Genomic DNA, 25,792 nt, shown 5'->3' with positions numbered 1-25,792 from the left:
AGGGCTGGGGTTAAAAAGTGCATCACCACACCCAGCTCTCACTACCCTCTTTATAAATCGACTTCAACCTCAATCCCAAAAGGAGATCGGAACGTGTGGGTGGGTGTGGACAAGGATGGGAAACCAGGTTATCCTGGGCTCCAAGTGAGGAATGTTCTCAGACTATGAGAACATGGGAAGGGCTGGCTATGTGAGCAAAACAGCACCTCCAGGCCGGCAGAGCTCCTTGGGCCACAGCAAGAAAGCGAATCCCAAGCCTGGAAAGAGCAGGATGCGCGTGCAAGATGCGCCCAGTTCTCAGTGGTTACTGGCAGTGGGAGTCGAAGAGCCTGGTACCACCGTAAGTTCTGCTCCATTTGACAGGAACAAAGAGTTCAGACTGCAGCATGGGTGATATTTCTGCTGGCGTTCTTTTGCCCCTGGCTTGAGGTGAATTTGGGTTCAGGAAGCACAGCCAATCCTCCTACTCAGGAGCTACCTGCAAAGATTCCCATAGAAGAGTAAACCATATGCTATGTGTTTGATGTTATCAGAAAGATGAGCAGTGGTGGGTGGCAGCGTAGACCAGGCCCTTTCTCACGGGCCTGGCGTCCTGACAGGAAGCGAGAGCAAGCGAAGAGTAGCTGCCAAGAGAGACTGCTTCTCAAGCTTAAAGCTCCTCTCAGGCCACTGGGTCCCACTCACGCTGCAGGAATTTCCTTTGTGCTCTTTAGCAAGCCTTAGCACTGGGTCTCGGGCAGGATGGTCATAGATTGGGATGCCCTAGAGCCAGCTCGGTGCTGTGGGTAGAACTGAGTGTTCAGAGAGGTACCATCTTTCCAGACCCTTCTTGCCTATCACCTACTAAGCATTTCCTTCCATTCTGGGTGCCCTCCCTGAGCCAGTGACAGAAGCAACATCACAGAGGAGCAGACAGGGCAGCAGAACCTGTTACAGCGTGATTGACTATAGCTGTGAGCCTGGAGGGTCCTGATGGCACAAACTTCCCAATAGAGTTAGACATGGGAAGGGATGTCAGGAAAGGTTTGCATCAGCTCTTTGCTGCCCCTGCTGGCTAAGCCGGGGCAGGGCAAGAGCCCGCCTGTTTTCCTCCACTGCAAAGATCTCTCACCCTGTACTGTGCCACATAGAATTGAGCTTCTACAGGAATAGCAGCTCCTGTTACAGCATCAGCCTTCTAGCTACAGGCCTTTTCTTTTCTGAAAGATACCGTTAATGTGTCTAATGTATAGAAATAATGTACAGAAAAGAGAATAGATAGACAGACAGACAGATCTATTGTGTGGGCTGGAGAGAAAGCTCAGTGGTCCTCTGACAACATCAAGTAGTTCACAACTGCCTGTTACTCCAGCTCTGGAGGGTCTGATATATATGGCCATACTCACATGCACACCCTCCACACTGACACAAGCACACACAAAAATAAATAAATAAATAAATAAATAAATAAATAAATAAATAAAAGCAAAAAGCATACAAATAAAATCTCATTGGGTGGAGTTATCATGAAGTGACTGTATCATCTTTAAATTTCTCTGTATATTTAATAAAAAGAATCTTTTTCTCGATTTTGTAATCGCTTCTGCTTTTTGCTTGTCTTCTGCCATCTTACTTACCCATGTAAACACCTAAAATGTCATGATTCTTCACACAGAAACTACATGATCTTTCATAGTTATGTGTCCCTCGGTGCAGCCCTCTTATCAATGTCTGAGACTATTAATGTCCTGCGTCATTATGAACATTCTTTACGTGTAATTCCTTGATCAAAGGAGCAAAATGTTGTAGTTGGTATGTAGAATATTCCCCCACAGGCTCATGGGTTTCAACACTTAGTCCCCAGCTGGTAGAGCTGTTTGAAAGGCTGTGCAAAGTTTAGAAGGCAGTGGCTCTTGGAGGAAATGGGTCAACGGTGCCTGGCCTTGAGGCTTTATTGCCCACTTCCTGTTCACACTCTGCTTCCTGCCTGCAGATGGAATGGACCACCTGACTTTCTGCTCCTATCACCGCGCCTTGCCCTGTTTTCCCCACTGTGGCAGAATGATCCCCTTGGATTGAAAACCAAAATTAAAGCCTTCCTCCCTCAGATTGCAACTTGCCAAGTGTCTGGTCACAGAGATACGAAGATATAAAGAATAACTAAAACAGAAGTATTACTTTCATAGCTGAAAGATAAACCAGTATTTCATAGGTGACACACATATGGAGAGAGAAAATACTGTAAAAAAAGGGAGCCAGTCAATTCTTCAAATAATACATTTAACTCAACAAATAATGTCTACTTCCCTAAATCCTCGGGGACTGAGGTGCAGATGGGAATTATCGCTCAAAAACATTAAACTGTTCTGTCAATACACATTTGAGTAACAAAGTCATGTTCATAGCCTTTGTTCTCAGGGAGACGTAAAATTGAATCTAAAATCTACCAACTTTATACACTGGCAAAGTTCTAGGACATCTATAGACTTGGTTTATGCATATTTTCTTGTCACTGTAACTGTAAGGGTAGAAATAAGCCACACCTTCCCTGATTCCTGAGCACAGCAGGTGTACAGTGTAAGACATTTGTCTCTGCCTCCATCTTGTTTCCCAGCAGCCCTGGTGGTGCAGAATGGCCCCGTTACCATTTAGCTTACATTTGGGTGTTGATTTCCGTCCCTGGCAGGATTGTGAGTCAAGGAACTTGCCTGGTCATCTAAGTGAAGCCATGGACTCTGAATGAATTGGTGAATTGTTAGAGAAGCCAGAGGTAGAAATCAGAATCTAAACAACAATCCAGGTGTCAGCCATGGCTGTGTCTACTGCCTCCAAGGATGGAAATGTAGGAAATATTTTGGGGTGTGTGTATTGTGTGGGATGTATGGGTGTGCAAATGTGCATGTGTGTGGACACACATGCCTACATGTCTGTGTGCATATGGAGGTCAGAGGCCTTCCTCGATTACTTTCTTTCTTGTCTTCCTCACTGGGGCTCCTCACTGGTGAGGGTGGGTGGCCTGTGAGCCCCAGGGACACGGTTTGCTCCGGCTCTCCAGTGCTGGGGTTACAGCCTGAGCTACCACACAGCTTTTTGTCACTTAGGTGCCAGGGATGTGACTCTCATGCTTGTGTAACAACCACTTTACTGACTGAGCCACCCCTACATCCCCCAGTTTGGTTTTCTGGAATGGGGAAGTGAATCTTCTGTCTCCCTCCAGCTCTTTCCCATTCTGTGAGTCTGAAAGCCGCTCATTCCACGCCACCCTCCAGTTGAAGGGTTTTCTTCCTGTAAATGGGTTGTACTACCAGCTTAGTATGGGGCCCCTCCTTTTTTATGTATCTCTTCTCTACAATTCTCCACTCCAGTGACCCCTTGAAAACACACACACACACACACACACACACACACACACACACACACATGCAAGACATATAGTGTACAGGGTATACTCCTGTAATATACATACTAGAGGAGTGCCTGCCAAATGGAGCAGACAGTAAATATTGTAGAGCTTGTATAGAAGTAGAAGTCTGTCAATCACAGGCTTGGAGATAGTCTCTGAACAGTGAGGAGAAATGGACTTTCAGAAACAACAATGCTTATTCTTCAGTAAGAGAAGGGGGAGAACCTAGAGGCGCTGAACCCCAATAAGATTCAAAGAAGACGGTGGATAAATTTGAACTCCTTCTGCTGCAAACTTGTACAGTCCCCTCCACACAGGGGTGTAACGTATGTGCAGGCTCTCTCACACAGCACTTACAGGTTGCAGTTTGATCTCTCCCAAATATTCTCTTTCCCTGATTTTTATGCAAATATTAAAGACAACTATATAAAGAATGGACATTTTCATACTGACCTAAAATTCCGTAGATAGGAATGGCTGCTCAAATAAGGGGCCTTGCAGCAACTCCCCTGCAGCTAGCGCGGCGATGGTAGTGTCAGTGTTTTAGGCAGCAGACTGAAGGCAGATTAAGTTATTTGCCACATCTCTGTCAAGGCCTTAGCCAGACAATAAGCCTCCTACAGCCTTTCCTCTCTACCAGCTCTCTACCAGGGAGGATATCAGAGCTCTAGGAGCATGGTGAAGCCAAAGGATGGAAAGAGCTTGGGTTCCTGGGTCACTAAATGGAGCAAGAGTTACCTCTTGGGGCTGGAGAGATGGCTCAGAGGTTAAGAGCACTGACTGTTCTTTCAGAGGTCCTGAGTTCAATTCCCACCAACCTCATGATGGCTCACAACCATCTGCAATAAGATCTGGTGTCCTCTTCTGGCATGCAGGCATACATGCAGGCAGAACACTGTATATATAATAAATAAATAAATCTTTAAAAAAAAAGTTACTTCTTGTATAGAATATCCATCATGATTGCTGTGTTGGTGTGAAGTAAACTTTTGATTGTAATTTGATTGTTATTGTGATGGATGCTCTCTATTAAAACAATCAAGTCTATCCTGGCTAATAGCACAAAAGTTAGGCAGAGCCCCAAACCCCTGTTTTAGATCCTCTATAGCATTGAAAATCCAGTTCAAATGAAGGTCTAGCCTTTTCCTGGCCATTGCCACTGAGCTCAGAATAGGAAACTTCTTAGTGCAGAAGGACACTAGATTGATGACTCATCTCTGTCACAGATGTGTGTGGTTTATGCCGTTTCTACGTCGACATGAGAGTAGTGAAAGTTTCAGGTATGGCAGCAAACAATGAATCGACATGCTTTTTCATTCCTATTGCTGGAGCAGTGCCCTCCTGCTGTGCACTGGAGCTTAAATCAGCTGCTGAGCTGCATGATTAATGGTCTAGTGGGAGAAACAGAAAAGCCAACAAATACAATACTTCCATTACAGAGGCCGAGGGTAAGGTGATGAGGGAGACCACAGAGGACTCTCAGATCCCCAGTTGGGAGAAGCCAATAAAGGATTTCTGAAAGAAAGATCCTTTCTTTTTATTGTTATTTTTATGAGTTTTTTTTAGTTAAATAATTTTTTATTTATTTTACTTCCGACCAAAGTTTCCCCTTCCTCCTCTCCTCCCGTCCCTCCCCCCTTCCAATCTACCCCGCTCCTCATCTGCACCTCCAGCTCCATTCAGAAAGGGGCAGGTGCCCCACACACTTGAACAAAGCATGGCACCACAAGCTGAGGCAGGACCAAGCTCCTCCCCTTGTGTCAAGGCTGGGTGAGGTAATCCAGCATGGCAAACAGGTTCCCAAAAGTCAGCTAAGTGCCAGGTCTTGATCTCACTCTTAGGAGCCTTACAAAGAGACCAAGCTACACAACTGTCACACACAGGCAGAGGGCTAGGTCCGTCCCATGCAGGCTCCCTAACTGTTGGTCCAGAGTCCATGAGTTCCTACAAGTTCAGATATTTTTTATTATTATTAATTATATTTATTCATTTTTTAAAAAGAAAGATCCAGGTAGTAGTGGATCATGCAGCACTCAGGAGGCAGAGGCAGGTAGATCTCCATGACTTCGAGACCAGCCTGGTCTACAAGTGCCAGGACAGGCTCCAAAAGCTACAGAGAAACCCAGAGAGAGAGGGGGGAGGGAGGGAGGGAGAGAGGGGAGAGGAGAGGAGAGGAGAGGGAGAGGGAGAGGGAGAGGAGAGGGGAGAGGGAGAGGGAGAGGGAGAGAGGGAGAGAGAGAGGGAGAGGGAGAGGGAGAGGAGAGAGGGAGAGGGAGAGGGAGAGGGGAGAGAGGAGAGAGGGAGAGGAGGGAGAGGGAGAGGGAGAGGGGAGAGGGAGAGGAGAGGGAGAGGGAGAGGGAGGGAGAGGGAGAGGGAGAGGGAGAGGGAGAGAGGGAGAGATCCTTCCATGTGAAGCCTTAAGAGAGGGCAGTCTTTATCTTTCAATACCAACATAGTGGGGTGGAGGCAGAAAGAACTAGAAAAGTAATTTTGTATTCTTTTGAAGCTAAATCTGTATCCTTTGAAACCGGAAGAAGTGTTCATTATGACCCAAATGGTAAATACTGAGAAAATAACTTCAAAATATGCAAAAAAAAGAAATGAGGGATCACAGTGATACAGTAGAAGATACCAAACACACGCAAAAGAAGTCAGTGCTTAAGTTATCAACTAACAAAAGATATTAAATGGCAGAAGCCCTTCCTATACTAGCCACTTCATAAAGAAAGGTTAACTCTATCAATTACCAACTGCCAGTAATCTAGCCCTTGGAAGACAGAGAAAGGCAGATCATGAGTTTAAGGCCAGTCTAGGATACAAAGTGAGACCTACTAGAAACATTGTAGGCAATGGGAGAAAGAATGTGGTATGCTAATTAGTTACAGATAAAAGCATAAAAGACGTTTCTTCCCCATAAACAACAAACAAAAGGAGATGGCTAAGTCATCCCAGTACTAAACAGAGAGACACTTTAAGAACTCAAGCCTCAGGGGATAAATATAACAAGCACATACAGACCTCTATAGGGAAAAATTTCCAAAAACAAACAACAAAAAAACTTGTAATTAAGACTATGCCCTGGTTCCATTTTTAGCCACACATACACACAGACTGACCCCCCCCCCCCCGCCACACACACACACACACACACACACACACACACACACACACACACACACACTGAGAGAAGGAAGAAGACCGGGGGAGAGGGAGAGATTTTTAATTTCCACACGAAGAGGATGAAGACATAGTTAATCTAGGGACAGGACCTGCCCCTGTAGGGGGCGGAGCTAGGAGGTGTAGGCGATGGTTGGGTTTCTGCCAGCTCTGCTTGTCTGTAACAGGCAGGGAAAGGCACTGCAGTCCCAGCAGCCATCTCAGAGCCTCTTGCCCTCTTCTCCTCACGGCAGTCTGGGCAAGCCCAGCTGTCCTCGACCAGGACTTACCGCCCATCCTGGCAGCACCATGACACCGGTGTCACCTCTCCAGCTCCTGCTGGTGTTCAGCCTAGCACCACAGCTGGTGTCTGCAAGTCCCAAGCAGTACTTTCTGAGTAGGTGCTGGGCTTGGGCTGCAGGGGAGGGAAGGGGTTTGCTCCTGTGGAGAAGAGATATCTCGGGGAGGCATCTAGAGAGATTCACAATGGATAGAATAGTGCCACGTTCAAGAATCCACACTTTATAGTCAGACAGCTCCAGGCTAGAACCTCTGTCCTGCTTGCTTATTGCCTGGCTCCAAACCCTCCAAAACCAATGGGTATGGGCTTTTCAAATGTAACCTTAAATAATGCTATTGGGACATTCAGGCCTGGGGCACTCTTATTAGTCCAAGAGACTTCCCACTATTTAGTCAATTACAATAAATGTCGTCAGCCTCATCCTCCTGATTAATTTTGCTGTCCCTGGCTCCATCATGGATGTTTTACAAGTATCAAGACAGACAGGAAAATGAAATAGGTAGAAATCAAGGTTCAATCTACATAATGTTGCCCTCGGAGGATGTGTAGGGAGGAAGGGAAGGGAAACGTTGCATTTTATTTTACTTTTGTAAAATCCAGAGGCACTGCACAATTACCACTGACTAGCATCCAAGGAAGAGTAGAGACTAGAGTCTGTCTCATTGGCCACTACTGCCCAGCTTAACCTGGCAAGGGCAGTAATGACTGTAGGCCAATACACAGTGGGAAGAGAGCTATTATCGTCTGTGCATTCTTCTATATTTGGGCCTCAGTAAAGGGATATGACTTATAGCAAATGTTTTGGGGAGACTCAGTTCTGTTTGCAGAGCTTCTGAGAGTGAAAGGAGAACCCAATCTTGAAATTCTGAAGCTCATTCTGAAATTCCCACCCATCTCACCACAATATATATATATGTGAAAAGCCACTCTGAGAATTCAACTGAGAGTTGGATCCCAGTTCTCTGACCCAACACTTGCAACTTGTTGGGTTCACGGTTATACCAAACTTACCTTCTGTCTAGTCTTCCTCCACATGAATAGCCTATGTTTGGTTGACTCTAGGATAAATCATTAAGGAGAGGTTGAAAGACTTTCTCAAGATCACACAATAAGTTTGTATGGATTAGGTGTGCAATAGTGCTTTTGTTTTGTTTTAGCTTACTACACATACATACATATTCATATCCTTGAAATGGACCCTACCAGGGTCTACAGGGACTCTGCATCTGATCTATAGGGATCATGAGTGTACAATGAATTCCTGGTTCCACCAAATATTCTTGGGTCAGATATCCATCCCTAGTGCACTGAACTGAACTCAGAGGAAGACGGGAGCTAGAGGCAAAACCTGCTTCCATCCCTAGAGAGCACACAAGGTAGATGAGGTTGCTGCTGCCTGTTCTTTGGACCACTCTGACCTAGTCTCCATTGCAGAGTATATCTTGGAACCTCCACCCTGCAGATCAGAACCTGAAAAGTGCAACTCATTCTGTACGCAGCAGGAGGAATGTCCAGGAAAACTTCAGTGCTGTTCTGCCTACTGTGGGATAGTCTGTACCGCAAACAAAGACCCAGTTCAAAACACGTAAGGGTCTCCTTTCCCAGCCCTGGCGCCAGAGCTGCTGGCAGAGGCCAACAGCAGAGCCTCTTGTCCATGACTGTGATCACGTCTCTTCCTTCTCTTCCCTTTAATCTTCTTGCTGTTGTTATTGCCATATTCCCAATATTGTCTCTGCCTTTGCCAAACTTCTAATTAACAGAATCCTCAAGTTCCACAACCTTCTCCCTCCACCACCGGATCTGTGAATCCCTGCCCCTGCCTCTCTGAACACACACCCTTTGCCTCTACCTCTATTCTGGGCCCCCCCTTTATCCCAGCAGCTGCCTGGAATGATGTGTCTATCTGGGCAGAGGCGTGCCACCAAATCCCCAAAGCAAATGGGCTCTGCTTTTGTTTGTCCTCCTGTCAGCAGACACTGTCCTTTGTTCCTTGACGCTCCCAGGCTCAGGAGGGCAGCACCAGGAGGGCTGTGGCTGATTGACTAGGCAGGAGCTTTAGCCCTGAGTCTTCCAAAGGGAAGGGTTCTGGAATGGAGGAAAGACTCCGGAGTGCTGATGAGACACCGCTGCTTCTCTCATCAAGCATGTCTGCCGCCTTTAATAAGAGAGCCGCTCTTTTTATTTTTCCTTTCCTTTTCTCATGAACAGATGAAAATTCTACTTGTTCATGTCTCACATGATCCAAATGAAGTCTCAGTGCCCCGAAGCCGGAGATTCGACCCCTCAGTTTCTTTAGGGAAGGTTGAGGTGCCTTGCTCTTTGCTATGTTCCCTGACCTGAGCAAATGCCCAGCTGCATATACTACGTGCAGAGTGATAGTGTAGATCTGGAGCCAAACACCTAGGCTCAAGTCCTGACTCTACCATTTCTTAGCCCAGTGATCTCAAATTAATTACCCCCTCTCTGAATCAGTTTTCTCATCACTAAGACAGGAATGATAACAATGACACTAAAATAAAAACCACAAGTGAGCTTGAAGCAGTCAATTGCCTCATGATTAATATCCCATACATTTTACTGGTCCCACGGCCAATTCTCTCTGAAAAGACTAGCCCATGCAATTAAATGCATATCTTCCCTCCCTCCCTCCCTCCCTCACTCTCCCTCCCTCCCTCCCTCCCTCCTTTCCTTTCTTTTTTATTTTTGTTTTTGTTGTTTTCAAGACAGGGTTTCTCTGTAGCTTTGGAGCCTGTCCTGGAACTTGCTCTGTAAACCAAGCTGGCCTCAAACTCACAGAGACCTGTCTGCCTCTGCCTCCTGAGTGCTGGGATTAAAGGCGTGCACCGCCACCACCTGGCAAATGCCGCATCTTTCGATGTTTGGTGTTAGAATACAAAAACACAAAATAGATGACACTGTTATCACTCAGTTCCTCCTCCTTTGCTGCAGGAGAGCTCGGGTCTATGTTCTACTTTCAAGTGGGGTTAACAGAAAGTCAGAATTATAGCTTCCATTTGCTTCTGATATAGTTGAAAATATTTCTCTTCTGCAGAAAAAGGAGATTCAAGACTACTCCTTGGGCTTGACATCTGAGGCACGCTCCCCAGTGCATTACAAAAGGGTAAGGTTCTCCTGGTTCTTTGTGTGAGACCTCCTCTTCCTCTCCCAGCCTTCCCCCAAGTCACCAGCATTCTCACAAGGCCAGAACAGCTTTCTTGATGTTCAGATTGCCTAGTCCTCCATTCCTCACTTCACTGGTCTGTCTTTGAACTCATTCCCTGGGGGCAGAGCATGGTCTACAAAATAAAGAAGCAGAGTCATGTCCTAGGGGGACTGTAAGACACTCAGACCTGAGGCTTTGCCAAAGAACAAGCTGTTCCCGCCTTCAGTGGGTGAGCACTGTGAGCTTCAGTGAGCAAGCACACTGCGCCCTTCACGATCTGTGAGTCACTGGTTAACCACTGTACCTCTCTGAGACAACCTGCTCATGCGAAAGAGAAGTGAAAGAGAAAAAGGCCATTTGTGCCTTAGAATGTTGGGGGACAACACAAGGTTGAGCGTATGGAAGGACACAGTCCCTGAGGAGACCCTGCACAGATGAGAAGAGCACACATGAAGAGAAGAGCTCTTTCCAGACTGCAGGTGTTTGCTCTTTGAGAAGGTGGGGAGGGGATCACCTTTATAATTTCACTGAGATTACAGAAAGTGGCAAATAAAATGGAGTTCCCTGTCACTCCACCACCAAAACAAAAATGACATTTATCATTTGTGGCTTTTGTTCAGATCTCTCTCTCTCTCTCTCTCTCTCTCTCTCTCTCTCTCTCTCTCTCTCTCTCTTTAGTGTAGGAGCTGTGCTGAGGAAAAGACACAGTGGTTAAGATTGCTGGCTGTCATAAGAACCAGGGTTTGGATCCCAGTACCTCACAAATGTCTCTAACTCCAGCTCTAAGGGATCCGACACCCTCTTCTGCTCTCTTCAGACACCTGCACACACATGGGTGCCTGGAATGACATGTGTGTATAAGCACACAAACACACACATATATACATATATAAAACAATAAAATGGATTTTAAAAACTTAAATATGAGAGTTTATGCTCTGTTAATGGTCTGATGTCCCCAGAGTTTTCAAATAAGAATAGTGCTATCTTGACTCCAGGTGCTCTCACTGACCTCATATGGAGACAGTGCTATAGGAAAGCAGGTGAGGCTGGCACAGCACAGCAGGTGTGTGAACACTGCTTTGACCCTTTCACCACCACTGCCTGATGTCTCTTTTTTGTTATTATTATTTATTGGTTGATTAATTTTGGGTTTTGTTTGTGTTTGTTTTTGAGACAGGGTTTCACTACATAGCTCTGGTTGTCCTGGAACTTACTATGTAGACCAGGCTAGCCTTGAACTCATGGAAATTCACCTGCCTCTGCCTCCTGAGTGCTGGGATTAGAGGTATCTGCCACTATGCCCAGCCTTGATATCTATTTAACGATGGTTAATTATAGATCATCATGACAGGGACTTTCACAGGGTCTGATAGTATAGAAGAATTTTTTACATTTAGTATATTAGTGTTTAGTTCTAAACTGTGCAAGACATAAAATCTCAGTACTTTATCTTAATCAGTTTGAAAGGATTTGTATGCATGTTTGCCTTTTGGTGAGTGTGAAGACTGAAGATCCACGGTCGTCAAAATAAGTAAAGATCACACCTGGAAAGACAGACTGGTAGCCGGGCGTTGGTGGCATAGGCCTTTAATCCCAGCACTCGGGAGGCAGAGGCAGGCGGATCTCTGTGAGTTCGAGGCCAGCCTGGTCTACAGAGCGAGTGCCAGGACAGGCTCCAAAGCTACACAGAGAAACCCTGTCTTGAAAACAAAACAAAACAAAACAAAACAAAACAAAACAAAAAGACAGACTGGTAAGGGGATGGTGAGGTGGCTCACTGGGTAAGGGAACATGCTGTGCAAGCAAGAAGATCTGAGTTTGAGTCCTCAACACCCATGTGAAAACTGAGCACGGCCGTGTGTATTTAGAAGCCTGGTGTTGGAAGTCAAAGTCAGACAGATAGATCTGGGAGGTCGTGGGCCAGCCAGCCTAGCCAAAAACATGAGCTTCACATTCAGTGAGAGATTCTGCCTCAAAAATAAGGTGGAGAGGAATAGAGGAAGACACCAGTGTCTTTTCTGGGCTCCACATGGGTATGCAATTGGTTCACCTACACGTGTGCATAAACTACACACAACATATATACACACATGCACACAATCATGTGCTGATTAAACCATGATATGGCTAAAAATGTTAAGTGCCACTTATACATGTGAAATATTTCAAATAGCTTTACTATTCAAAACAATAGGAGAGGAATTGAATAATTTATATAGGACCCATAGTGTAACACAGATGGGTGTGTTATAGCTGTAGAATCCATTTTTTATTTGCATGCATCTTATTTTATTATTTATTTTAATCATAATTTGAAAATACAGATGCATGAGTCTTCTTGGGAGTTAGGAAAAAAAGACAAGATCTCAACAAGAACATTGCCTGCTCTGGATGCTTTAAGTGTTTGCCCAGTAGCTGTCACACATGGAATTAACTGTAGAGTGCTTCATAGTATCAGGAATTCTATAGCCCAGATGGGGAATGTCCACTCTGATGGAGACGGATAGGTATATGGACACGCCTTAAAGAAGAATAGATCAGATCTCCTTCCAAAGATTGACTTCAAGGAATCAGCCCACCAGGAAACAAAACCCTGATGTCTAGGCAAGCCCTGAGAGCCTCAGCCCCAGAATTTTTCTTGGTAGGCCCATCCCCTGAAGTCAATTGCCATCTGCTGCTCCTCTGGTATGGCCACTGGCACAGCCCCCTCTGCCTCACCACAAACCTTTTCTCCAGATTCAGAGTCGAGCCTTTCCCAAGTATCACAAAACTGTACCTTGATTCTGTACTAAGATGACTCACTTCAACAGATAAAAGGAATAACGAAAGGGGAGGGACCATGGTGATCGATCATTGTGAAGGTGACGTGGGACTGTTGTTAAGTATTTAGACAAGAATTAGATCTAGAACAATGGACTTTTGAGGGACTTTTGCAGTGCCACAGCAACCCATACAAGACCACAAGTGAAATAACACATATTTCACATACCTGGGAAATGAGAGATTTAGAATATTCTGTCAGGTTAAAAAAAAAAAAAAGAGGAAATATTCCTGATTTTCTTAGAAGTCCTTAACACTTGCCACAACTTTCTGGTGAGGCCATACTATTCTCCTTATTGCGGCATACACATTTAGAAATGTCATTCACTCTCGTGTATGTGAGAGCATTCATTCTACTCTTTCTTGTCTCTTATTGTTGTACATATAGATGATTTTTTAAGATAATGCTTTAAATAGATTGTTTTTAAGTAGTTGGACTTAACTAATAGTTGGACTTAACCCAGGGTCTCACAATTGCTGGGCAAGTGCTCTACCACTGAACTACACAGCCCCCAGTCCTGATTAGGATATGTTGTGTGGGTATTTAAATCTCTATACAACAAAAGTCAGAGTAGCACACAGTAATTATTTGCTTCTTAAAGGTCAGCAAGAGGCCGGGCGTTGGTGGCGCACGCCTTTAATCCCAGCACTTGGGAGGCAGAGGCAGGTGGATCTCTGTGAGTTCGAGGCCAGCCTGGTCTCCAGAGCGAGTGCCAGGACAGCCTCCAAAGCTACACAGAGAAACCCTGTCTCAAAAAAACAAAACAAAAACAACAACAACAACAACAACAAAAAGGTCAGCAAGAAAGCAGAAGCAGCTAATACAATCTGGCTCTAGCCTAAAGTGTTTACCAACTGCATTTCCAAGCAGAAAAATGCTTCCTTTTGATTTTGATTTTAGAAAATCTTGATATATGGGTAGTTCTTATGACTATACTAGAAACAATGAACAAAGACCAAAGAGGTCGAGACTGAGCAGGAAGATAAGGAAGGCTACACTTCGGATAACACAATTTTGAACAATATAGAAGGGAGTTTAAGTGAGTGTTCTCTGCTGAGAGCTAGGTGGACACTGATACACAAAAGTAAGTGGGAGGCAGGGGTTTGGCAGTGGCTCAGTGGTAGAGGGGAAAACGGAGATTAAAAGATAGAGCCCATGGGAAAACAGTGCATGTGGTTAAAAAACAACAAAAACAAACAATACAGCCATCATAACAGGAGTCTGGAACTCTTCTAATGAGGACTTTTACTAATTCCCTCTGTATTTGGCCAATCCGTTTTTACTATAATGAACCTCCCACATTAATTCAACCAAATGAAGCGACTTACTGAACGTGTGTAAGACCACATCATCAGCTTTCCTGGATCTTTTATTTACACATGTCCTATTCAGGACTTAGTCTCCATCATTGTGTGAGTCAATCATTATAATAAATTAGTAACCTTATATGTAAAGAATGCACACATTAGATATATACCTGATTCTTTCCCGTGGAGAGCCCTAACCAACACAGGTCATTTCCCAACTTCCGTTGTGTGTTGTGCATATAGTGACTCAACCATGGCAGCCTCTTTATACTGCATAGTGGAAGGTGAGAGGGCCTTTTAGGAAGAGATGCACAGAACACATGCAACATAAGTGATGCAATTAAATGCATCATGCTCCCTGGACACCATCTAAGAATGTTCCCCGAAGGACAGATTTATTTTTGGCACACCCAAAAGGTTTTTCTGGCTCCCAAGTGCTGAACTTCCCTAGGTCCTGAGAGTTATTCTTGATGTTCCCCTCTCCGTTCAAGCCATCACCATGTACAGTGGGCACAGGAGCCTAGAAAATGGATTCAGAAATCATTGTAAGAAGACGGGGACAAAGTTAAGTGTCTTTGGATCCATAAAGCTATAACGTGAGCAACACAAAATAAAACATTCAAGCAGGACTAACTGGAAGATAAAACAAGAGACTCAGAAGTCTAATGACGTTTCTTGGGAAACACTGCAAACATTTCTTTTCTAAGTCAAATCAAGTCCCCCTTCCTGGGCCATCCCAACAGGTTCTTATCTTCAAACGTCTTGACCCACACCTCTTATAACTGGAGCGTGGGTGCCTCTCAGCCTCTAGACTTGAGCATACTATAAGGTTTGACAATCCGGAGCAGATGCCCTCAGGTGCCACCATGCTGCCTCTCTTATACCCTTGACTCCTCTTTATGGGAACTTGGGGCAGCATCTGATGCTGTAAGCACAAAGTAGCACCTCCAGAGTTATTCAGAGCCATGCCCAACTTCTTTCAATTCAGCCTAATGAACTGAGAAGTGAAGCCTGAGAGCTCAACAGATGAGATATAAAAGAACTGACAAAGACTCTAGATGGATAGCAGGCAACTAGTAGCTTGCTGAATTTAGAAAATGTTTCCTCTAATATCCAGAACAAAATAAGGCTATCTGTGGGCTGAGCAGGAGATTGTATGCGTGTGCACATGTGTGTGTATAAGTGTGCTCACCCATACAGAGGCCCTAAGTCTACACTGGGATTCTTCCTTTATTTTCACCTTACTTTTTAAAACATGGTCTCTCTGAAAACATGGCCAGCAAGTCCCCATAATCCACCTGTCCCTCTCCCCTTCTATCCCCCAACACTATGGTTACAGACATGCTGTGCCTGACTTTTTCCTGGGTGCTGGGGTTCTGAATCCAAGTCCTCATGTGTGCACAGCAAGCATTTTGCCCACTGAGCCATCTACATAGCTCCTTGAGAGTCCCACTGTCATTGCCTCTATTTAATGCAACACTAGACGTTTTGGCCAAGGCAAGTAAGCAAAAGAAATAAATAAAGGGCATTCACGTTGGAAAAATAAGACTAATTAGCCTTATTTGCAGATAGCATGATCACACACAGAGAGATAACCTAAAGAGTCCATAAAACTGTATCTAATAAACAAGTTCAGCAAACAAATTGCACAATACTAGTTGGGTACACGAAAAAAATCTCAGCAAAATTCCAGTAATAAACTGCCAGATAAAAATAAAAAGCTATCATTTTTACAATAGCAACAAAAAATGGAATACCTGGGAATAAATTTAGCCAGAACTGAAAGGTCTCTACAGTGAAAACTAGAATAAATAGATGAAATAAACTGAAGAAGATACAAATGACTACATGTTCACAAACTCAAACCAACATTGTTCAAATTTTCCTACTTCCAAAATGATCCACAGATTCAGTGCAACCCTTATCAAAATACCAATGACATCCCTTACAAAAATGAAAAACAGCACAAAAGACCCCCAAATAACCAAGACAATCTTGAGAGGAAAAAAAATCAGAAGCTGACTGTAAACTATCCCACAAAGCTGCAGCAAGCAAAGCAGCAGGAAACTGGCATAAATGGACACTAAGAAACACAGAATAAAGAACCCAGATTTAAAGCCATCCATTTATAGTCAGCTGATTTCATTCATTCATTCATTCATTCATTCATTCACCGTGTTGTGTGAGTGAACATGCACACACACACATACATGTGCAAAGGTCAGAACACAATGTCTGTGAGTCAACTCTCTTTCCACTGTATGTGACTCAGGAATCAAACTCAAGTCATCAGGCTTGACAACAAGCACTTTGGCCACTGAGCCATTTCACCAACCCCCAGTCAACTGGTGTTTTTGACAAAGATATCAAGAATGCACACTGGCCAACAGACAATCATTTTAGTATGTCATGCCAAAGAAAGTGTATCCACATACAGAAAACTGAAGCATGGGCAAAAATAAACCAAAAATGTAAAACCCAAAACAATGAAAATACTGAAAGATAACAAAAGATGAGTGTTTCATGATATTGGACTGGGCAGCAAAATTTTGAGCAAAGGTTCAAAAATACGAGCCGCTGCTAAAAGGAACACATGGAATTATGTCAGACAACAAAGCTTCTTCACAGGCAAGAAAATAATCAGAGGGACTGAGGAGATCACTGAGTATACAGAACTACACACATGAGGAAGGACTTCACTTTGATCTAGAATCCGCAATAGAAGTGGTAGTGATAGCCTGTGTTCCCTGAACTGGGGTGCAGAGATCGATGCCAGCTAGCCTAGCCGACTTAACAACTTCCAAGCCAATGAGAGATCTCCCGACACACTCATCTCAAAACTTTACAAAAGGGATGTGCAGTGCCTGAAGAACACACCTCAGGTTATCCTCTAAACTACACACACACACACACACACACACACACACACACACACACACACACACACACGTGAACACACAAACGATTGAATCAACAGAGTGAAGAGAAAAGCAATAGGAGAGAAACATTTCCTGCTTATATGAGGTATCCAAAATAATCAAAGTCATTGAATTCACAGTGGAATGGTGTTTGATTGGGTCTGGTGAAGGGAAAATGGGAGTTTTTAAATAAAATGCATCAAGTTTCAGCCAAACAACATAAAGAAAATCTAAATCTGGTATGTAATATTATATCTATTGTCAACAATGGGGTATCACACATTAAAATATGCAGATAAGATAGGTCTCAAAAACTCATGCGCATGTACAGAGAGGTGTGTGCAGTGTGTGTAGCACGTACAGAAATTCTACATGTGTACATGGAGGACAGAGGTCAACATCAGGTGTCTTATTCAACCACCCTACCTTATTTTTTGAGCCATGGTCTCTCATTAAAGCTGGAACTCATCACTTCAGCCCAACTGGCTGCCAGTGAACCCCCAAACCGCCTGTCTCTTCCCCGGACCTGGAGTTTCAGGCACAGGCAGCGATGCTTAGCTTTACATAGACACTGGGTAGCAGAACTCAAGTTCTCATGCTTGTATAGTATCCATTCCAAGCACTGAACTGACACTAAGGACTCTTCACACAATAAAGTAAAAAAAAGAAGAGGACTTTGGAAGGTAAACCAAAGTTTAAAATATTTGAAAATCAAAACAGTAAGTTAGTGAAAATCTATCAAAACAGAAACATTAGTAGACACGATTTGCAAAAATGTCTAATCCAATCCACAACAAACTATTTCAACTTCATGTGAAATGTTCCAGAGAAAGGGGGAATTGTAGGGAGAGACCCCGATACCTGTACAGGTTGGGTGTGGTCACAGGTACGTAGAAGGCGTGTGGGATAAAGGGCTGAGAGAGGGCACAGGAGCTCTTGGTTCCTGTCGGGTCACAGAGAGCAGCTGAGCTTGATCCTCGGAGCTGGAACTTGGGGTTATCGGTTTCTCATGTAAGTGACCTGTCCCCGAATAAAATCAACCTATATTATCCTAGTCCCAGGTACCTTAATCTGTTCATCCACATAGGGGTGACTCTTTCTCAATTCAGCAGACATACAATAATAGAATGTTATATGTTCAAATACAATAAAGACAGTGAGAGAATCACCAGCAGATCAAACTCAAAAACACGCACAAGTCTTCCATGTTACACTAGCACAAAGTTTAGTACTGTACAAAAAGATTACAGGTCCTAATCTAGGTGGTGGTGGCACACGCCTTTAATCCCATCATTTTTGAGGCAGAGGCAGGAGGTTCTTAGTGAGTTCTGAGACCAGCCTGATCTACAGAGTGAGTTCCAGGACAGCCAGGACTATTATACAGAGAAACCCTGTCTCAAAAAAAGGAAAAAAATAAGAGTAATATACAACATAAATAGTATTTTTATGTCAAAATCCAGGAAGATACCACTTATAATTACAACAAGATATGATGTTATAAGGCCTGCATGAGAAAACTGTCCCAGACCTTTCATCTTCCTTACATGATTTTTATTGTTTTTATGGATAGTTTATTGATTTTATCATTTACTTGGGAATTTCATGCATAGTTTGATCACAATCACTCTCCTTTAGCCAATTTGTCCCAGATCCAAGCCTGATCCCTTCCCACGCAACTTTGGAAATAGGATTATTTTTCCCTTCTAGGCCAATTTGTGCTACCTAAATATTCTCAGATGTATGGCCTTCTACTGTCTCATGGTCAAATTATAAGGAGTTACACTGTTAGAGAAAACTGACCCTTCTTCTTCCAGAACTAACCATTACAAATATCTCCAGGGCAAGGAATGGAATTCCATGTTCAGCTGCCCTGTCTATGTTGGAATTTGTTCTGGTTTAGGCTTATACATGTCCTGTGCATGAATCATTGTGAGTTCATATGTGCAGCTGCCTGTCTGGATCCAAATGACTCTCACTGTTCCTTGGGGTTACCCATCACCTCTGGCCATTATACTCTTTCTGCTCCATCTTCCACAATAATCCCTGGGCCTTTGAAGGAAGGAGTGTGATGTATATATTCATTTAAGAATGGGTATTCTGCAATCTCTTCTTCTCTGCACTGTGCCCAGTTGTGTGTCTTTGTTTGTGTGTATGGGGGAGGGGAAAGGTGTACTCATAGGCTATAAGAAAGCATAGGATCCCCATGAGGCTGGAGTTATAGGGGGTTGTAAGAAACCCCATATAGGAACCGAGAACTGAAGTGCTCTTAACCACTGAGCCATCTCTCCAGCCCCAGAAACCTTTCTTTAAAAAATATTATTAAATACCAAAATAAACAGAAAATTGGTCTATAGATTCAATGAAACTCAAAGCAATGTCCAGGGTAGATTTCTCAGAAATTCATCAAGCTAATTTTGAATTTTATGTGGAAAATGAAAATGCCTAATATAAGGTTCAAGAAATTAAGTATGGTGCCGGGCGGAGGTAGTGCACATCTTTAATCCTAGCACTCAGGAGGCAGGTGGATCTCTGTGAGTTCGAGACCAGCCTGGTCTACAAGAGCGAGTTCCAGGACAGACTCCAATGCTACACAGAGAAACCCTGTCTCAAAAAACCAAAAAAACAAAAAAGAAATTAAGTGTGGCTTTTGAATCAGGAATATATAATGTAACAAAACACACAAGTTCACATATATCACAAAATTATATGACTGTAACTGTTGGCAGCAGCTGAATAGAATGTAATGACTGAATAAAAGAGAAGTCTGAAACCATTAGAAAATTATTATTTCATAGTTCACCAAAAGAAACCAATGCCAAGTGGTTCCAGGTTGTAGAGGGGGGTCACTTTTTCCAAACTTAGAAAACACGTCGTGTCTTCATCGAGTATTGTAGCATTGTGCTTCAAACAAACTCCTAGCTGAGTATGAAAACATGGGCCTGTAATCCCAGTACTCAGGGGTCTCAGAGGGGGAGATCAGAAGGTCAAGGCCAGCATGGGCTACACAACAAGTTCCTGGACAAATCAAGGTAAACAGCCAGATCTTGTCTCCAAAAACTGTTAGTAGTAATAACAAAACTGCCAAACATTATGCCAACTTCAAACGAGGTGCCCACAGGTAAGTGATCAAGTACGTAACTTAACCTCTCTATCTGTTCAGTGTCAGTGAACCGTCAGTGATGATGACAAACACACCTACCTCCGGGACTCTGTGTCAGACTTGAAGGACATAGTCCATATGGATTACTTAAGTAGGCTATGGCAAGAAGGAAGCACTTCAGCCATCACTTCTAGACTGTTACTCCCCCCCTTCCTTCCTTCTAATGCACCAGGCCAGTTCTTCTCTGCTTCAGAAAACCACACCATGGGAAGGAAGCAATTCTTTTCAAATTCCTTGCTCTGATGATCCAGCCCTCCATAGTTAAGCATATGCATATGCTCTGGCCCCTAAGCTCATACTCTTTCTACATGAATATGGAACTCACTATCAGGGGTCTAATCAGCTTGGGACCTTTAGCTTCATGGCTGGGTACTCAAGCACTGAGCGTTCAACTCAACACATCGTGAATCCCAATCCTGGCCCTTGGAGGAGGTGGGCTCAGCCCTCCCACCAAACCAAACCTGAAGTATAAGAGCAGTAAACAGCTTCTACCTGCTACCTGCTCCACCATGAAGCCTGCTAAGCTGGAGTTTCTCCTAGGATTCTTCATCTTCTGCTCACTCATGGCCCCAGTGCTGAGTGGTGTTACCAGACTTACCAATAAGATCTGCAACAGATACAAAGGTATGGATAAAGTTAAAACAGAAGGTAAATTCCAAGGCCAATTATGAATGAGGGAGAAAGAAATGAAAACAATTCCACTGGGTGGGCCAGAAGGATCCTCTACTGTGGCAATGCCCCCCAACCTTCATTGCCTTAACTCAGGGCATGATTTACTTTGGGAGACTTGAGGGTGTCCAGTGAGGATAAACAATAAAACAATATAAAACAAAAAGGGTACAACTAAGTCCTTTCCAGACAGAGAATTCTTTTGTAGGAGGTCAAAGACTGGAAACATTCTGAGATATGGGGTTTTTAACATATTTCAAAGAGCTCAGACCTTCCAAGAGCATGCATTGAATGAGAGAGACAAATTTGGAGAGTGATGTAACTGAGACATATCTTGCATTTGGGCTCCGGGCATATAGAAAACACCTGAGCACACTGCACCTATACAGAAGAGTTCACAGTGTGGCTAGGACCCATAAATGAGACTTTCTCCCCAAGTCTAAGTGAAACAGTTTATACCTTGGTACAGATTCCATACTCTGGTCCTGTCATTAAGCAGATGTGTGCCTTTGGGCGTGACTCTGAGCCAATTATCATCTCCTCTGCCACCCCACTTTGCCCATCTGTAAAACAAAAAATTTGAAAATCAGAGAGTACTTGTGGCTATGAAATAAAATCAGGCATGTAAGTAGCCCTAGATAAGTAGTGATGCCAGAGGATAGATGACAGGCTGGCAGCTTGAGGAAGGAAGATGGGTAGTAAGCACTGGGCTATCAGTATGGCCACCAGTGTGACTATTTCAATCACTCATACCCACCACTTAGCCAATAAAAAAAGAAATGAGACAGCTGCTTCCTGGAAACCAAGAGAAGAAGTGAAGAACAGCAAGGTTTGAGGGTGAAAGACTATCACACCCCTGGTTCTGCATCCAGCTTTCAGAGCAACAGAAGACAGGATCACCCAAATTTTGAAATGTAGGTTGTAAAAAGAGTATGTCGAAAGTGGGAGGGGGCGTGTTTTGAATTTTGTGTCTTCCGGGGGCAGTTGAAAGGATAGGCAATGAGAGCATGGAGAAGCAGAATGCCGGGATACCCTGCAAGGTGTGCAGTGTAAGGAACCTTGTCACTTTACCCAAGCTAAGCCATTCACAAGCCAGTCCTTCCCCCAAATCACCACCCAGGGCCACAACCTGGAGATGTAAGCTGTTTTTGTTGGACAAAGATGGCTTTGCCATGTGACTCTACTTATAACAGAAAAGGCAGAAACCTCTCAGAGTCCTTGAGCAAAAATGTTTCCAAGCTAAAGGAAGGAATTTTTCTTTTAGCGTGTGTGTGAGTGCATGCATGTGTCTATACCTGCATGCATGCAATTATTTGTGCATGCATACTTATGAACCACAGCATGCATGTGACATCAGAGGACAACTGGAAGGAGTTGGTCCTCTCTTCCCACCATGTGGGTTCCAGAGAGATATCTCCAGTTGTCAGCACCCCTAAGCCACCTCACCACCCCAAGCAGGAATTGTTAAGGGCCTCTGAATAAAGACATCTTTCTCTAATTCTGCGGAAACTTCTCTTTCAGACATTTGTAACATGGACATGGAACCTGGCAGCTGCTATGAAGTACATTTTAGATACTTCTACAACAAAACTTCCCGCCAGTGCCAGAGCTTTATCTTCACAGGCTGCAATGGCAACCTTAACAACTTCGGTCTTAAGATAGAATGTGAAATCGAATGTGACCAACAGTACCGGACAGTACCGTAAGGGACCAATCTCATCTCTGATCTTTCAGGAGAATGGCAAGAAAAGATTCAACGGTAGAAAAAATTAGTCGAGGGCTTACCAGGTTTTAGGACGCAGAAAGGGAAGATGGTTCTGATAAAAGGTTCTAACAGGTAGGCTGGATCTCAGAGTAAATTGTTGGCTTTGGCCAGGTAGTGGTGGCGTATGCCTTAATCTCCACACTCGGGAGGCAAAGGTAGGCAGATCTCTGTGAGTTCGAGGCCAGCCTGGTCTACAAGAGCTAGTTCCAGGACAGCCTCCAGAGCCACAGAGAAACCCTGTCTCAAAAAATAAAGCAGCAACAAAAATTGTTGACTCTGCAATTAGAAAATTCAAATGTCCAGGGAGAAAATTTGTAGCTGCTGTCTACTAAACAATTTTTTGCTCCACTGCCAGGTATCCCTAAGCAATTGCCATATAATGATATACAAATTTATGTTAAAATAGCTTCACTAAGCCTCCGACTGTAAAAAGTGGCCGTCTTCAATCTGGAAGAATGAAGGGGAAAAAAGGAGAAAACTCCCCACTGAAAGCACAGAGAAGTTCCAGAAAGCCCCAGGAATCCACAAGGCAGCAGAGATCCAGAAGGCATCCCCAGGCCAGGCAGCACATGTTGGCCACAGCAAAGGTCAGTGCAAAGTACAGGCTTCAGCTGCAATGGGTTCGCAGCTCCCTGAGAAACTGGGCTTTGCCTCCCTGAGTCCCAAAGACAATGACTATTCTCAACCTTGATCAAGAGAAGCTTCTCTCTGCAGTAAAAGAATGTGGCTGCTCAGGGTGCTAAGAGATTAAGATACAGCTGAGTGCTTGCTCAGGCCTAGGGCACTAATACCGTCCCCTCTAGGAGGTGTAAGGGCTAAATGATGAGGAGCAGAATTGCAGAACACTATCTTCTGGGCAGGCACAGACGCTGCAATCACGGACTCAAGGCAGCTGCAGCTGCATACACTGCACCTTCAGAAACCTAAGCTGCAAACAGTCTGTCATGAATGAGTGATGAGTTCAGGGATCCTCTCCCCGAAAACAACTGACTATTGATGGGTACTGGTGAAGAACAGACATGGTCTTCAGTTGTATCCCCACTAGTGACATCAGGCTCCACACCCATGGTCACATGCATAGCCGCAAGTAAAATCAAAACAAAATGACATGAATTCAAGAAAGTGACCTTCAGGGGCCGTGGCAAGGAGATTGGAGTAAGCAGAATGAAAATAATCAGATATATATATACATATATATGAAATTGTCAAAGAACAAATTACTGAAAGGTTTGAAGAAATAAGAATAGATTAAAATAGCTGCATAGATATAGTTTAATAGTTATGGTTGAAAATTAAGACTGAGCTAGCAGATAAGAAATCCTAGTCATTGGCCAGCAGCATTGCACCTAAAAAAATAGTTGTATAATAGATTTGTGTTATTATTTTTACCTGATAGGTGAGGGAAATGAGCCCATTAGAAGTAACCAATTGTAGCCTGGTTGATGGTGGCACAGGCCTTTAATCCCAGCACTTGAGAGACAGAGGCAGGCAGATCTCTGTGAGTTCGAGACCTGCAGAGTAAGTTCTAGAACAGCCAGGGCTACACAAAAAGACTATGTCTCAAAACACACACACACACACACACACACACACACACACATCAAAAAAGTAAACAATTGCTCACTAAGTAGCATAGGAAGTTGTTTTTGGTTTTTGCCTTTTTTTTATCAGATCTGACCTTCATGAAGCTCTTGCCCTGCTTGTATTCACCAAAATCCCCAAATCAAATCTTTGCATTTTCAGGCCTTCTAACTCTCCAGCAAGACATGCTATTTCATACAGGCAAAGCCCCAGCCCACAACTATCCTATCCAGGCAGTGCTGTGACTGGTTTCCATAAAAGTGAGATGCAGAATGGCCTAGGGAGTGACTCAGAAGCACCAATTCTGTTTTTGCTCTTTCCTGATGCATCTTACAGAGGCTAGAACATGGATAGTGGTTATCATTGGATGAACGGAACAGATTAATGCAACATAAGGCTCACTGATAGGGAGGCCATTCTGTAGGATTGCCCCAAGACAGAAATGACTTGCACTAATCCAGGGAGACTCTTTTGTAACCTGCAGCGTGAATCTTGTTTTTCTACTGAAACAGAAAACCGGAAACAGAGACTGAACTTGAGAGTGTGTGTGTTCATTCATGGATGTTCTTGGATGGACCATCTGAGACAAAGATGCAAGAAGATGATTCAGTCCAATGTCAGATCTTTGGAAAGTGTCCATAGTTCTTGACACTTTGATTTACTATTTTCCTGTTCCTGATTTTGTCTTTCCTGAAAAATGACTATAATCATTAAAAATGAAAGACTCCTCCTGTGTGTCCTCTGTATTTTCATCCCAATGCCTTATCCAGAGAATGTCAGTGGGTTCCACACTTTAGGTCTCTAACTCTTGAGCAATTCCCCATCCATCCACACAATGCTGAAGCCATCCCTGTAGAGCTGACCAAACTGTAGAAATTGGTGCTGCCTGCCCTATGAAATCCAGTTGACCAATGCATCCACAGCAGCAAGCTCACGTTTGATTTTAGCCTTGAAATCAAATGCAGCACCGACCCTCACACTTACCTGGAATGTTACTTCCCTCAAACAAATCTTTGTCAGATATCCTGATTCATGTCCACCAATTCTCAAAGCCACTTCTTTAACTGATCTCTTAAGTTGTTCCCAGTTTACCGGCAATCATTTGGATAGCCTTGGGAGCTTGGTAATTAAAACTTGACTTGATTACAGTCAGCCTTCCCAGAAAAGGAAATCTTAACTTCAGTTTACTAGCTTTGTTTCACCTACCAAAAAAATTTTCATCCAGGGACAGACTCTCAAATCTAAATATAATGTGACTACCTATGGGCTGGCCACGATCTGCCCAGCTATAGCATCCTCAGGTTGACCATTTCGACGGTGAAGTTTCTTGGGTAATCAAGATGAATCTTCACTGAAGTAGAACTGTCCTCTGTCTCCTTATCCTGTCTAACTCCTCACCTAGAAATCACTTGTCAATCACCAGCATTAGAGACACTATACATCACTGAAAACCTGTAACAGAAAATGCAGCCTAAAGAATCACAACTTAGAAAGTTTTTTATGATTTATTTTTTTTACTTAACTGTTTATTTACGTGTGTGTGTGTGTGTGTGTGTGTGTGTGTGT

At 43.7% G+C, this 25,792-nt stretch overlaps 3 protein-coding genes across 4 annotated transcripts in view; 2 read left to right on the top strand and 1 right to left on the bottom strand.

Moving 5' to 3' along the window:
* Positions 1–21,448, bottom strand: part of LOC100767575 (protein WFDC11) — a 33,905-nt gene extending 12,457 nt beyond the window's left edge. The window contains exons 1-3 of one of the 2 annotated variants that reach the window (XM_035447012.1): positions 21,340–21,448; positions 20,704–20,818; positions 17,913–18,071 (exon numbers count right to left, since the gene is read on the bottom strand). The gene's annotated coding sequence lies outside the window, so the exon portion shown is untranslated. The remainder of the gene's footprint in view (positions 1–17,912; positions 18,072–20,703; positions 20,819–21,339) is intronic. The other variant, XM_035447013.1, reaches the window with a different exon arrangement.
* Wfdc13 (WAP four-disulfide core domain 13) lies at positions 6,848–8,428 on the top strand. Its single transcript, XM_027423242.2, has 2 exons — positions 6,848–6,935; positions 8,274–8,428. The coding sequence occupies exons 1-2, from the start codon at positions 6,848–6,850 to the stop codon at positions 8,426–8,428; spliced, it is 243 nt and encodes an 80-aa protein (XP_027279043.1).
* Spint4 (serine peptidase inhibitor, Kunitz type 4) lies at positions 20,721–22,586 on the top strand. Its single transcript, XM_027423241.2, has 2 exons — positions 20,721–20,835; positions 22,402–22,586. Exons 1-2 carry the CDS (start codon positions 20,721–20,723, stop codon positions 22,584–22,586), a joined length of 300 nt encoding a protein of 99 aa, XP_027279042.1.
* The last annotated feature ends 3,206 nt before the right edge of the window (positions 22,587–25,792 follow it).

This window comes from Cricetulus griseus, chromosome 6 (genome assembly GCF_003668045.3).
Source record: "Cricetulus griseus strain 17A/GY chromosome 6, alternate assembly CriGri-PICRH-1.0, whole genome shotgun sequence".
Lineage (NCBI taxonomy): Eukaryota > Metazoa > Chordata > Mammalia > Rodentia > Cricetidae > Cricetulus > Cricetulus griseus.
This window is presented reverse-complemented; position numbering and strand designations above follow the sequence as displayed.

Coding starts and splice junctions, on each gene's coding strand:
- Wfdc13 (XM_027423242.2), top strand. CDS start 6,848: ATGACACCGGTGTCACCTCTCCAGCTCCTGCTGGTGTTCAGCCTAGCA. Junction 6,936..8,273: donor TCCCAAGCAGTACTTTCTGA/GTAGGTGCTGGG, acceptor TCTCCATTGCAG/AGTATATCTTGGAACCTCCA.
- Spint4 (XM_027423241.2), top strand. CDS start 20,721: ATGAAGCCTGCTAAGCTGGAGTTTCTCCTAGGATTCTTCATCTTCTGC. Junction 20,836..22,401: donor GATCTGCAACAGATACAAAG/GTATGGATAAAG, acceptor CTTCTCTTTCAG/ACATTTGTAACATGGACATG.